The sequence below is a fragment of the Lagopus leucura genome, unplaced genomic scaffold (genome assembly GCF_019238085.1).
Source record: "Lagopus leucura isolate 7727_CA_CO unplaced genomic scaffold, USGS_WTPT01 Super-Scaffold_100019, whole genome shotgun sequence".
Taxonomy (NCBI): Eukaryota; Metazoa; Chordata; class Aves; order Galliformes; family Phasianidae; genus Lagopus; species Lagopus leucura.
In genome coordinates, this window is record NW_024962273.1 from 4,038,900 (window position 1) to 4,053,231 (window position 14,332).

General features: G+C 39.1%; 1 protein-coding gene across 4 annotated transcripts in view; it reads right to left on the reverse strand.

Moving 5' to 3' along the window:
- KYNU (kynureninase) overlaps positions 1-12,932 on the reverse strand; it is a 55,200-nt gene extending 42,268 nt beyond the window's left edge. For 2 of the 4 annotated variants that reach the window (XM_042877714.1, XM_042877713.1), the window contains exons 1-3: positions 9,534-9,552; positions 8,094-8,283; positions 3,270-3,390 (exon numbers count right to left, since the gene is read on the reverse strand). In XM_042877714.1, coding sequence (XP_042733648.1) covers positions 3,270-3,390; positions 8,094-8,262 — 290 coding nt within the window. In that variant the 5' untranslated portion in view covers positions 8,263-8,283; positions 9,534-9,552. Of the gene's footprint in view, positions 1-3,269; positions 3,391-8,093; positions 8,284-9,533; positions 9,553-12,089; positions 12,191-12,853 lie in introns of those variants that run through there. The other 2 variants (XM_042877716.1, XM_042877715.1) reach the window with 2 other exon arrangements.
- Between the last annotated feature and the right edge of the window lie 1,400 nt (positions 12,933-14,332).

A 14,332-nucleotide genomic window follows, 5' to 3' on the forward strand; every position in this document is an offset into this window, starting at 1 on the left:
TTGTTTTCAATTTGGGAAGAAATCTGAACGCCACATTTTATTTGCTGAGGCCTGGCTGATTTAAAAGTCACTATGAAAACTAAAAACACTTTTTCTGATACGATCCCAAGGTTCCAAAGGAGGTAACAATAGGGATTTACATTAACTGCCAGCTTCAGGAATCTTCTGCACTCATCCAAATCTCGTTCAAATGGAAATTTCCTTTTTGCTTCTTTGCCAAAAATGATGCAAGCTGCTTAAGGAGCCAATACAGACTCTTAACTTTCATGTTGGCTTCAAGCAAAGAAGTAGTCAAAGGAAAGGACATATCCAAGGAAAAAGAACTGCATAGCGTAGTAGATTGAAGATAAAACTGAAAGAAAAAAGAAAAACCCACAAAAACAAAAACCAGGACAATAAAGAAGACATTTACAGTCCTAACATACAGTGTGCTAAAGCGTACAATACAGAGATGACTCTTACAGAATGGCAGAGAAGTGGCTTTGCCCAAGCTGCCCTCCTGTTCACAGGGCTGTTATGTCTTGAAAGGTGAGTTCAGCACGAAAGACACCTTTTAATGCACTAAAACCAGTCTTTTGGTACTGCAGGTGCCATATTGTAAAGCTCTCATCAGACATGCATATTTTTTTTCTATTATACCAGAAGGTTGTTACCAGATTGCTTAAATGCTTCCAAGCATATATAGTTAATTAGTTTCTACCCTGAATGTATTAATTCTCAGTTTATATTTACCATACCAGTATGTTATTTCACATGCTGTTCCTTCCCCCCAGTGCTTATACCATGACACATTCAGCAATCCTTTTCCCTTTTACTCTTCATTTTGCCCAACTAAACAAGCTCCTCAGACTTCCATATCACAGGCTCTCCTCTCCCTTGCCATCTCCTTGCAAAGCACAACTGACCTACAGCAGGCTCCATCCTGATTTAACAACTCCAATGAGTCACCTCAAAAGGCAAAGTTTTTCTTTTACATTTGAGTATGTTTGCATGCAATTATTCTATAAAATGCATTAATTGCATAAACAGCTTTGGCAGATGAAGAGGGAAAAAAAAATACTGTAAAGCATCTTCTGGCCTTCATCCAACCAGGCAAGTCACTGGAACCTTGGTCTTTTAGATTTCAAACAGCGGACAAGTGGAATCTTGCTGATTCTAGGCTAAGCATAGAGGAGACAACCCTTCATCTCTTTGCCCCATTCAGGAAACCTCAGATTCAGTAGAAATCAAAACAAGAAAACAAAAAGGATAAAGTCTCCAGTGCTCTTATTTTAATCTACACTGAGAACATCAGTGGCTTAAATATATCTATCTATCTCTGAAGTCTCTATATATTAATACAAAAGAGAGAAAGGAGGAACATGCAAAAAAGAAAATCCCAAACCAGGAGTTATGTTGGAGTCAGAAAAGTCAGCAAGGAAAGAAAGCAATAATCCCCCATTTGAACTGTGTGTGGGGGGGAATGCAGTGCCAGTGTGAGAGGGAGCACAAGAAAGAAAAAAACACATGAAAGCCTTTTCCTTTGTCTTGTGCTAATGAGTTGTGCCCATCACCACTCAGAGACATGAGCTTCCCATCCCCAGTGGCAGCTCCCAGGTAATTGTCCCTTTCACTCTTGCCACCAGCTAGAAGCAGAGAAAACATTTTAAATAGACAGTGCAGCAGCTATTTAAGATGAGTCCTATGACACAGCAACCAAATTGGTTTATCACGTTTTCTAAGAGAGACAGAATCTGTGTCACTACTGACTTTAAGAAATGGTGTATGAATTAGAAACATCCTTCAAGTCTTGCTACTTATTTTTATGCCGCAGCCACTAAATTCAACACTGCCAACACAGAGGGCATTGAGCAAGCTTCAGCTGCTGTCTTATACTGGATTTTGCTAAGCTGACCTTGGTGACCAGAAGAACTATTTGTGTTTCAGCTCCATATCCCTTCGCAGCTCCCATCACTTGATCCTCCCTCCCTGCCACCATCATTTCCTTTGCACAAATTCCTTAGTTCAAATTTTGCTCAACCTCACCTTGACTGTCTCAGTTGCCTTAAATACATCTGCAGCCAGCACCATTTTGGAAATTTTTTTTGTAAATTTATTTTCTTTAAATCTTTGATGTATTCTGGGTAATCTGTTTGCCAAAAAATACAACTCAGATCCAAATAGCCTTTTTGGGTTTGCTGCCTCTCTTCTGTTAGCTAGAAATCACATCCAGCCATATTTCCCCCTTGGATACAGCTACTTAAGGGGCTTTTGATCTTCTGGAGAAACATGCTGCCTACACTTTTCTTCCAAAATTTTATAATCGTTGAGGGGGAAGAAAAAAAATATATGCTTCACTGTAGCAAAGACAAACATAGGGATGGAAGCGAACCAATAAAAAGGTGCACTAAGGGAGCTGAAATACATTTGCACTCGCAGTGCATCAGTAACAGATAAGAGTGCTATCTGCTTTTTAGCTTTCGAAAAAACTCAGCTGTTTCTCTGATAAAGTACGATAATCATACAGAAATGGACAAGGTTGCAATTTTTTTCAAATGGCTGTAGAAACTGCAGTGCTGCACTGAATGAATAACCAGCAGGAAAGAGGGCTTCCCAAAGTTCAATCCCATTCCCATTCATTCTCAACCTTCTTTTCACTTCTAAGAAAAGAAGTAATAAATATGAAACAGTAAACCATTTTTATTAGTTCACAGCATCCATCTATTAACAAGGCAAACAGCAGCCACAAACTTTTCACATTTACATCATGCAGTCTCCATCTGCAATATCAACTTGGGTCAAGAAGAGCTGATATCTCCCCAGTAGCACCATTTGTGCTCTGTGCCATTTCAAGGGGAACTGACCCAACTGCAGCTCCCTTCAAGTGAATCACAAGCAGTTAAAATATGAATTAGAAACATCACAAGTCCTAAAACTGAATCATGTTCCTTAGCAAACTGCAGTAACCAAGTGAGTTCATGCACCTTGTGTATAAACTTATGCAGCAATTGGATGGGGATGCTTAAACTGCACAGCCCTTCAGAGGGGTCAAAGCAGAGCCATCATGAGCAGCACAGGTCATCATAACTGAAAATTTCTCTCTGCCTCCTTTGCCACTCACACCTTTAAAGGAGATTTAAACCATTCTGGGGAAACACTGAACATTTTATTCCTGTGCTGGAGAGGGTTTAGCACACTATTCTTCTACTCAAGCATCTCTAAAGCAAATCCTAAAATAAAGCAGAGTGCTCATCTGAAGCACAGGGTGGTGTTTCACATGGTCTACTTACGTTCGAGCCCACTTGTCCAGTTCTTCATCCAGGTAAGTTTTAACTTTTTTTGGCTGGAGTCCAAGAGAATTCCCAACAAAGTATATGCAGCTCTCCTCTCCGTTTACCAGGGTCAGGTCAGCTGCAGTGGGAAACCACAAATAACACAAGGAAGGAATATATCCACGTGTCACCACCCAGAGCTGCTTCCATCACAGCTGCTCCCCAAATGCAAACAGGATTGCAATATCCCAGCCTTCCTCCTGCCATACAAGTGGCCTCATCATAAAAGTGTCCTCTTCTAAGGTGGAGGACAGCAGAGCAACATGCAAGTGGTTATTCCCTCACGCTCCTGCAATCTGGGGCCAAGTGCATGCACATGCACTTTGGAACCAGTGTGAGTTCAGGCAGAATTAAATCCCCAGGTTTCTCAGCTGCATGGAAAGCAGCCACCAGCACTGATTTTGTCAGGTTCCTAATGAACAGTGAGTGAAAATTGAGCATTTCCCTGGCCAGACCATCCACTTATTCTATCATCAATATATCACTATTTTGAGCTGTGAAACTACTTCAATTGTACGCTTAGTAGAAGTTAAGACTAGGTAAATTTGTGTCTTTCATTAAGATCTCTCCGCATGATTAAATTGCTACCTAGAGAAATATTCATTTTTGGAATAGTGTAAGGCAGTCACAAAAGTTCTTGTCAGCATATATTGTGGGCTGCACTTCACGTCATCCTCTGCTAAGGAGGAGGAAATGTATGTTGACAAATTCTTGCAATAATTAGGAGAAAGCAAGGCCTGGAAATTTATAAATAATAGCTCTAGTGATGTTCTGAACAATCTAATTACCCCATGTCATCGTCTATCAATCCAAACATTGTCTTTTTCTATTGTTTCTCACACTAGATATCCTTGAAGGCACAGATGATCTTCTTATAAGCAATCAGCATGCATCTATAGAGGTACTTACAAAACCCGAAGTTAACATTACCTGTATTCTTAGTAAACGAGGGAATATGTTAAGATGCATGCTAGAATTAAATAAGTCTGCAATTCAGTCTGAAAATATTATTTTAAAGCGGTAGAAAAATAGATTAGGTGTCTGGAAGAGGTCTCTTACTACATTTCACACTAACAATTACCAAATTCATTGAACTTCACCAGAAACACATATTTCAGAAGTATAGGCAACATAGGTAATTTATTCCTTAAAGCTTTAGAAGCTTTTAAAAAGCATAAGTCAGAGAGCAATTTCAGCCTAATCTGTTTTACAGATACTATGTCTGTTTTTCATCCATATTTTAATAGGAATGAAAGGAGAGAGGTATAAATATTATCCATGGTCCTAAATTGGTTCTATTAACAGTTCTCTTCCTATCAAGAAGCACAGAATATGGTCTCATTGGGAACAGCAAGAAGGGTCTTTGCTCAAGAATTCAAGCTCTAAATCTCACTGTTACTCTTTCTATTTCAATCAAGCATTAAAACAGGTAAGGAATTATAAACAAGGCTGCTTTTCTTGCACCACAGTTCTCTCTAGATAAAACACCTCTTGGGTTGCTGTTGGAAAGCAGCAGCATTACTTCTTTAAGAAAATGTATCTTTCTACTTTTACATCTGTCACTTTTGATATTTGTTTTCTGGCATGTGATAGCCTTTATATGAGACTATACTCTTCCTTTTCACAAAAGGCTGTTTATTTCCTTGTCCCTGGCATCATTAAAATACTCATTTTGGACAGCTGCTGCTGTCTACTCTAGGGTTTTGTTTGCTTCGTTGTTTAGTTTGTCTGGTCTTGATCAGCATTTCACTATATTCCAAAATTTCCACTGTCATTGTGATATCATTACAGTCAAGTTTAAGACAAGTGTCTTTCACAAAAATAACCCTTATTTCTTACAGTACTAGACCATTTTATTCCTAGTGGAGTGGTGGTTGACATAAATCTATGAAATATTCTAATAAGAAGCAAGATCTACTGATGAGATAAAGACTGGTACAAAAAGATAGATAATTACAAAAATGTGCCCTTAGAATAGGATAAGATACATGAACAACGATTTACCTAAAGATTTATCAGATACATTATCAACGATTCTTACATCTATTTGAATGTGTGTGGATTGGTCAGACCTACATAATTTTTTTGCATTAGAGATGTATTTCCATACCTTTCAAATTTCAAAAGCACGTATGTTTTCAGAAATATTCAATCCAAAGAATCAGAAATAATATTTTCATGAGCCAGAAATTGATTAAATCTGCTTACAAATTACTTGAATCCTATGCCTCGTTGAAGGATGAAAGATCACTTCTTACATATCTTCCTATTTCCCCATGCACACATCTCCAACAAGCCCTCCAAAGAGCCACATTTTTAATACTAACAGTACCTTTAACCATCTCTTCAGGGAAATACAGCTTACCACTTTCACTCCAGGACAACTTTTTATTCTCAAGAAAAGCAAATGATGCTCAGTTCCTTTATGATATGACAAAACACATGCCACAGCCTTAATCAGACTGACAATTTGGTACCTGAACACAATCCAGTCATTCCTACCTCTCTCAACATGCAAGAAAAAAACATTAAAGAGACTATACTGTCATCTCAGAGGTAGATGATACGTGAATGTTTCCCTAAATCTTCTCCTATCATCTCTTCTTATTTGCTCACCTGTGCATTGTCCCTCAGGCTTGCCCATAAAACCTCAGATTTGCCAGGGACTTAGACTGCTAGTTGTTTCTCCCTGATCGATATAACAAATAAACATTATAGACAGCTGAGACAGTTTGTAAGCTGAAAACAAAATTAAGCTACTATACTGACTTCCTAAATATTTTCACGTATGTAACTTTACAGTTGTCTCTTATGGATGTTCTCATCTGCTTCTTCTAAGGCTTCATTTTAAAACCTCACTGTTACGCTTTATGTAAATATATAAAAAGGTATTTGATGGCTAATTCCTGTAATGACATTTATCTTAAGCATGCTATCTAGGATCCGCTCCTGTGCCAAGATAAATGTCATGAGATCTCTGTGCTGGCAGTGTAAATATATATTTTTTTCCCCACACCCCTACTGTTTTTCAGCAGGGAAGCTGCTTCTAACAGAGACAGGGAAAAAGGGGGAAGAGAGAACCTTCAATTTGTGAATACAAAAATGATGGGTTCTCTAGGCTGTTCAACTGATACTATCAATAGGCTGCTTAGCTTCAAAAAAAAAAAGCATTCACAATCTCAGGTACATGAATTATAGTAACTTGGGTAAAGAAATTCAGATTTGGTCCAAATATTATGCTAATTGACAAACATATTATAGAGGATGTTAGAAAGGAAGCAACAAATACTGTCACAGAAGTATCTCGTCAGTTGTATGTAGATTTTGATACTTCTGTTAACTTGAATCTGCTAAGGCATTGCACTGGAGTTCAACTGCCCCTGAGAGTGAAACCACCACACTGCATTCCCAGCATTCCAGATTGCTAGGTAAGGAGATATTGAAGGAACACACATTCAAAAAATGTTCAGAAATTCAAGAAATTGTCAGTTTTCCATTATGGACCTTTTCCAAGAGTAATCTCATGAGTGGAACTATAATTTCTCAGGTTCCATCAGAACTTTCCTTTCCAGAAAAAATCTGCAGAAATCGTGCCTGCTTTTATTAGCAAAAATATTTTGCAAGAAAACTGTGATTTTTTTTTTCCTTAAATTTTTAATAAAAGCTTTCTGCCACAGAGAAGGGTATTAGAGAGGAGGACCATGCATAACCATTCTCACCATCCAAGGTAATACCAGCTGAAAAGACTTCAAGTTTTGTTCCCCATGCATTTGACATGTGAGATGAAAATAAACCCAGTTGGGACTTGGGAAGCAGAGCAGAGCCCAAGAGCACATTGCCTTTGAAGATAGATGCTCACACCAGGTTTCCCTGGTCACTTGTGGCCATACACAACAGCAGTAGCAGCTACAAAACCCACTGGTAGCAGTGCCAAGCACAGCACCAGAGCATCCAAACATGGAAATGCTTTGCACTTTCTGTCAGGAGCGCTGATAAGAAGCAAAAGCATCCCTCCTGGCTTACCCTTCCTGGCTGGCTGCTTGCACACCAGGTCCTCTCTTAACAACCTGACCAGAATTCCCTCTGTGCCCAAATCCAGTCTCCCCAGAACAACCTACTCATCAGGTTAGAAAAAGTTAGAGACTCTTTTGCATGGCTACACTGAAACACGCAGTGATCTGTTTGTAGGCAATTCATGGGGAAAGCAATCCCCAAATAAAGGCTTTGTTACGAATTATTTGCTGAGATCAATTATTTGCTTTAAGGCACAGTCTTCATCTAGCCTCAGGAAGAAAATCATCTCCACTACTAGCAATAAGGAAGGAATGTGAATAAAATATACATACCGTCCCATTCATTAACTAAAATAATTGCAACTAGACAGATAACACTAAGCTGTATTATACTGAGGAAGTAACTGTGCTGAACTACAAGTTGTAAGCGACATTGCTGTTTCAAACCATTAGCTAGAAAGGCTTCTGCCTATAATTTTCAATCAGTCACTATATTGTTCAAAGCAGCTGACTGACAGCATAAGCACCATGCAAGCACTGTATCCTCGCATTTTATTCAGGAAGGGAATGAGAGCATAAAGCTTTTGGTGCTAGAATAAGTTGATGGATTGATTTAGCAACACCAGGGACACACTGTGCTCAGATATAACTGCAATTGCTCAATTATCTCATAAGTGACAATGATTTCCAGTGATCTGCAATAAACATATGCAGAAGATAAGAATTCCCCACCCTCCCCCCACTCTTCCACTGTAATTATAATTCTCACTTGGAGGCAGATCCTTGACTTTCGGGATATAGAAACATTCACGAAGATGCTTTAACTCATCTTCTTCGTCTAAGTATAAAGCAAGTTTCTTGTCTGTTGGGCTGCATCCTAGCCGCGAGGCAGCTTGCTCTATAATGGTTGCTGGTAGCGCAGTAGAAGATGGATCCATTTTCAGACCATTCAATTTCACCTTAAAATGAGAAGTGCCACAGTTTAACTTCTACAGAATGTATATTCATGAGTGGTTGATAAGCAGCCACCAAAGCTGCAGCATTCAAGGTCCCACATTTTCTTCATTTAAAGCTTTTAAGTAGCAAAATATGAATGAATAATGGCAAAATTGATCAATTCAAGAAAATACATAGCAACGTATTTCTGTTTTTAAGGCTTCCCCCCCCCCAGCTCCATAGATACGCTGCTGTTGCCTTTTTAAGCTATATCAGCAGCCTCCCAGTTCTCCCACCAGACCAACAGCAGTTACAAACACTGAAGCATCATTCACAGTTGCCAGATCTGAAAACCAGAGGCAGTATTGTTGTTATTACAATCTGTGCTCCTAAAGATAGCAGGTGCATAGCTACACTGAAAGTTGTTTCCAGGCTACAATGCTCAGACTCTCTCAGCTTTTTTTCCTTGCCAAATAGGAGGGGCCCTTTGTGCTAATGTACAGGAGTAGACAGCAAGTATACAGATGAAAAAGACATCACAAGATGCTCTCAAAAACAAGACCTTAAAATATTTTAAGCTACATCAGATATCCTATGGTCTTACCTCCCTTGTTCCAAAGAAGGGACAAAGCCCAAGCCAAGCAGTAAGCACAAGAGTGTAAATTAGTGAGTTTTTGTTGTTGCGTTTTTTCTTTAAAACAAGTTTTAATGGTAGCCCCTGAACATCATCCAAAAGAGCTTCATGACCACATACAGGAAGGACAATTGTGGGTATCTCAACATAACTCTCTGAATAGAGCAACTCCATTAGTGCCAATTAATTCAAACCTCTTTATTCTCTAGGTAAATGGCCAGCATGATGCCAGTTATCTGGTTTAATCATTTGATTTATGATCAGAATGTTCCTCTCCAGAGTAGATACATTAAACAGTATTATTTTTTCCCCCATCTCAGCAACACAGAGGGGGGGAAAAAGCTGATATTTAACTGATAATATTCACTTTCTTTTAGGGGCCTTTGGAGATAAGCAATTGCTGAACGTGGGTTGTTCATGCTTCCTCATCATCACCAAATTTATCATCCTTACCCAGTCATCCTAATCACTTCTTAGCTACTAAAAAGGAAAGGAATACTGGAAAAGTGATAGAAAGGTATTAGAGCATCCCTTTTGTCGGTGTTTTCTATGGCTTCTGGGAGGTGAACAGCTACAGTGTGATGAGTTGCTGAGTGCTGTGCTAAAGGAGCAGCTGACATGGATGAAAACAGTACACACCAATTGATCACCCCTGGAAGACACAGTGGGAAGTGCTTCCCAGAGCCTCCACAGCTGTTCAGCAGCTCCTGGACCTTGCATTTCCCAGTTCCTCGGCTGCGGTATTGGCAACATCTGCAGCCTTCTATAGGTCAGAAGTGTACTCTGGACCCTCCTGGCATTCATCAGAGAATATTCTACAGAGACCTTTATTTCTTCCAGTAGATGCAAAATATCTACAAAAGCAAGCTAGGATCATGACGTGCTACGGACACCACCTGTACCAGCACCTTGTTGTAATATAAAGACACTGAGGCAAAAGTTTACACTTCTCCCATTTATAAATTATAAGAAGGCACGGGCTTAACCAGCACTACTTTCAAGCAATACAGGAGTCAGCACTTGGAAAGTGAAACTAGTTCCAAAGACTTATTTCTTTTATTTGCAACACTATCATGGAAAGAATGGCCAGTAAACATGAAAGCAATACATAACTGTATTATTTTTTTAATAGAGATTTAGTGCACACTAAGGAAGCAAAATCCTTGAAGATGGAAATACCTCCTTCCTTACTGCCTCGTTCCAGATAAAAGAGCCACCCAGCAGCCTTTCCTACATCCAGGCTTCCCTTCTCTCTCATTAATGCCTAGATTTTTTTGCTGCTTATGAACACAATTCCTGAATTAAGACCTCAGTGTATGTAAAGAGCTGAGACTCTTTACCTAGCAGAGCAGGTGTACTTGACAGGGAGTTGAGTATCACAGAACAGGTTCACAGGAGGGGTAATGTAGAGCATTAGTATTTCCAACCCCACCTTCTCTCCTGGATAAGAGACTACAACAAATGTAGCTTCCATCAGTTAGCTCATACAGGTAATGCAGCTAATTCCATTGCAATTTATGACCAGAAGATGTATAAGGATGTTTGAAGGATAGTTTGGTTTTGTTGGTTTTTTGTTTTGTTTTGTTTTTTACACACCATATCCCTCTCATCGGGTCTCCAGATTTTTTGTTTTCCCAACACATAAAGACACGACAGCATCCTTCCATCTGCCTCTTTCCTATTTCATTGTAAGGACTGTAAGTTATTACAGTAGATTAATAGCTATCATAATCCAGGTCATCCACTGGCCTGTGTGGAAAGCCTAAATGGGTTTTGTATCCAATTGAGGCCTGACCCAAAACCCAATGAATTCAGTAGGTGTCTCTTTATTAGAGACAAATTTCTGGATGAGGCTTCTGGTTCCCTGTCATTGCTGCAGTTTGCTGCATCTGATCAATGAGTTTTGTTTATTATAATTCTTATATTAAATTTTGACAGCAAATATAATATCCAATGCAAAGATCTAGAAGCTAAAAATGATTAAGTGCTCTGAGGTATCTGATTTAATACAAGCATTATGAAATTAGACAAAACTACTAAAATAAAAATCAATCAATCAAAATCCTACTGAGCAATGAAATCCCAGAATCGAACTCTGAGACCAGAATAAAAAAGCACATTTGTTCTTCAATTGAGAATTAGGCTTCAGAGGAATACACTTTACAGCACTTCCTAATTGCTGTAGAACAGAGTGCCATGTAGTTATTTCACAGTAATTTGTGAATTATTTTCTACATGCAGATATTTTTTTTAATCAAAAACAGTACAGCTTTATTCCACCCAATCATCTTCACTTAACTGAGAATTATATTCTGCATCCTCTTCAAATCAAAATCAATGCAAAATATTCTTCCCACTTCCCCACATCTCCTTATCAGGTTTTTTTTTTTTATGTGACTTGAAGTATAAACACACTATACTAAGAAAAACCTCTACCACCTTCTCTGAAGTATAATAAAAATATCAAGCATTTTCCTCATTTCCTTGAAATTTCCTGGCACTCTTGGCTTAATAGAAAGAGGACGTGAAATCAGCTTTTTTTTTTTTCTTCTTCTTTTTTGACATCTTCACTACTTCCCCTACCATAAGATTTAATTCTTCTGCAGCTTTTCTTTCTGTTCCCCATCTCTTCCTGATGTTCACTCGTTTCTCTCTGGGGCGCCCCCCCCCCCCCCCGCAACACCCCACTTCAGCCCTTACTTCTCCCACCCTCTTGGTATATGCAGGAATTCACTGAAAGAATTCACCAGTGAATGCTGGCAGTGTTTAGCTTTCAAAAAGAGCATGTGGAATCAAAACTAAGAAGAGTCATTACGTGTTTGATCAACACAAGTACCAACTCATTTCATTCGCAATTTTTAACCCATAGAAAACAGTGGAAAGACCATAAAAGACAATGGATGAGGAAGTCAGGCAAATGACATGGACGTGATTATTTCTCTTTAGTCCTTTATGCATAACTTACTGACTAAACAGAAATAAGTATGAATATTAACAAGCTATCCTATCAAACTCACACACAGAGGTCCATTAGGCTTAATTATAAGAAAAATCTCCCCTATTTCTAGACATGCTTACTGTATTTTTATAGTTCTACTCTGCCTATGTTTGTATTTTGATGCCTTCAATAAAAGAACTGTACAGTCCCTCAGCCCCTTTAAACATTCTCTTCAAGCATTCCAAGTTTTTACTCACAGTCTTTCTACGCAAGATAGTGTTGATGTGGGCATACAACGAATCCCTAATTAAAAGCTATGTCAGTAGCCTCAGGGGAGAGTTTATCAAGAAAAAACAGCAGGTCCTGCACTTTCTGCCCTCCAATGGCTGTCCAACAGGTTGCTAAACATGGCTCAGCCCACAGACCTTTGAGTTTTTCAGGTGACCCTCTGCGAGTGAACTCTGAGTATTGGGATTGTGCACTGACACAAACATACAAGTTAACAAAACCGATCTGTGCTTTCAAAGCACACCCAATGAGAGCACCACTGGCATCATGGACTGCAGCTGTTTGAAACAAAGAAAACCTACAGCTCTGTGCAGTGGGTAAGGGACGATCCTTCCTCCCATCTTTACACAAAGAAAGCTGCTTTCGTGAAGACAGAAGTGCAGAAGGCAACTCCTAAAATACACAGCCCAAAGCAACGCATTCTAGATTATTTCAGGTTAAATACACTTCAGTGAAATCTGTTTACATTACAGGAATGAAGAGAAGGGAAAAGAAATCTAAACGTTTGCAGTGTACCCAGCAACAGTCAGCAGCAAACACAACGTGTAATTAAATAAGTAACAGAACAGTGTCACAGCTGCAACAAGGGAATGTGACAAAGGGATTAGAATAAACTCAGTTACTTAGAGCAATTTAGACATACATTGACCTTAACATCGAGCAGTGACTCAGTGTTACAAGTAATTTCACATCTAAAGCTCATCTTTCCCCCTCCACAGAGAAGTGACATTACCCTGAGATTGGCAGCCGTTCCTGGGAGAGGATGAGGAAACCCTTGTGCAAATGCATGAGTCGCGTTAGGAAAGAACCGTAGTCATGTGTCTGCTCTGTCAGACTCTGACCTGAGCAGAGGATGAGCACGTGACCTCCCCACCCCCCAAGAATTAACCGAAAGCAATGGCTTGTGTGCATATTGTACATATAGAAGTTTATATATTGCTCTTCTTTATCGCTGTTGCAAAATTAAAATCTCTGATTAAGACCTTTATCCCAGAGAAGTGCAAGATTGAGGCCACAAACAACCATAGTGAAAGTGGTTTTAAACTAAGCTGTTTGACTTTAGGGAAGGAGCGGATCGATATGTAGCAGCTAGGAGTCAGTAAAGTGTACAAGAACATGGCAGGGCGAGCAAGGGGACTTTACACGGAGCGTGGATTTGGCAGTGTGGGAAACAGAAGAATCAGAGGTGAAATTAGAGACAAATAGAGTTTATACTTCTATTTGCTCTCCTGTAAAGATCACCTCAAGCTACCTATGTATTCCTATTTCAGCTCAATCCGCACTGTCTGCGCTAGAGCTACATTAATTCCTACACACAGCTAGAGCATAGTCGCCTCAAAACAACCAAGAATTTTTACTTTTGCCTCATTCAGTACCAAAAAGTTAGAAAAAAAAATAAAATAAAATAATTCAACATTGAGGAGAGTTAAAGGAGTCAAAGTTTTATCTCAAATTTACATTTAGTCTGCAACTCCAGCATGGACTTGTGTGAGCACAAGCCTGTGCTAATGCTGATTTGTTATCTGGATTTCCATTTTCAGTAAACACCACTGTTTTTGATACTGCTAAACTGAAACACTTCCTCTCATGTCAGAAAAAAATTGAGGCACTCAGTATAGACCCAAAATAAAGCTAACATCAAGCCCTCAGTTCTTATACTCGCTTCATACTGTCAAATGAATTTTTGGATTTGCCACTACTTGTCTTGAGCAAGAGTCCAAGTATCTCGATAAGGGACTAAACAAGACAATTTGTACCACCAGGAATTTGGGCCAAAAGAAAAGCAGGATGCAGGGACACTGCAGCTGCTGAAGTAAAAGAATAAACATCATTCAACCCAGAGTAGTATTTATGTTTCATTTGGTTGGCCATTTAAATCACAACAAGCTAAAATACAATGCAATTTTTCAGCACGTCCTTGGAAATAAAGAGACGATAACAACAGACTGCAAGCTTTCTTAGCGCATTTTCCTTTGAAAATGGTATTTTGAGTTTTATCCACAATTGTCAGTGACAACACAAAAACAGCTATGCTGGCAGAGACCAACTATGTTTTTGTAGATTTTCATGATAGTAGGAACATTGACCCCCTTTTCCTGGCTTTTCTCCTCCACTCTTTAGATGAGATGAAAGAAAAACAATGACAAAAGCCTTTGCCCTAAAATTCAAGGCTAAAGCAATCAGCAAATCTGTCAACTTAAAAAAAAAAAAA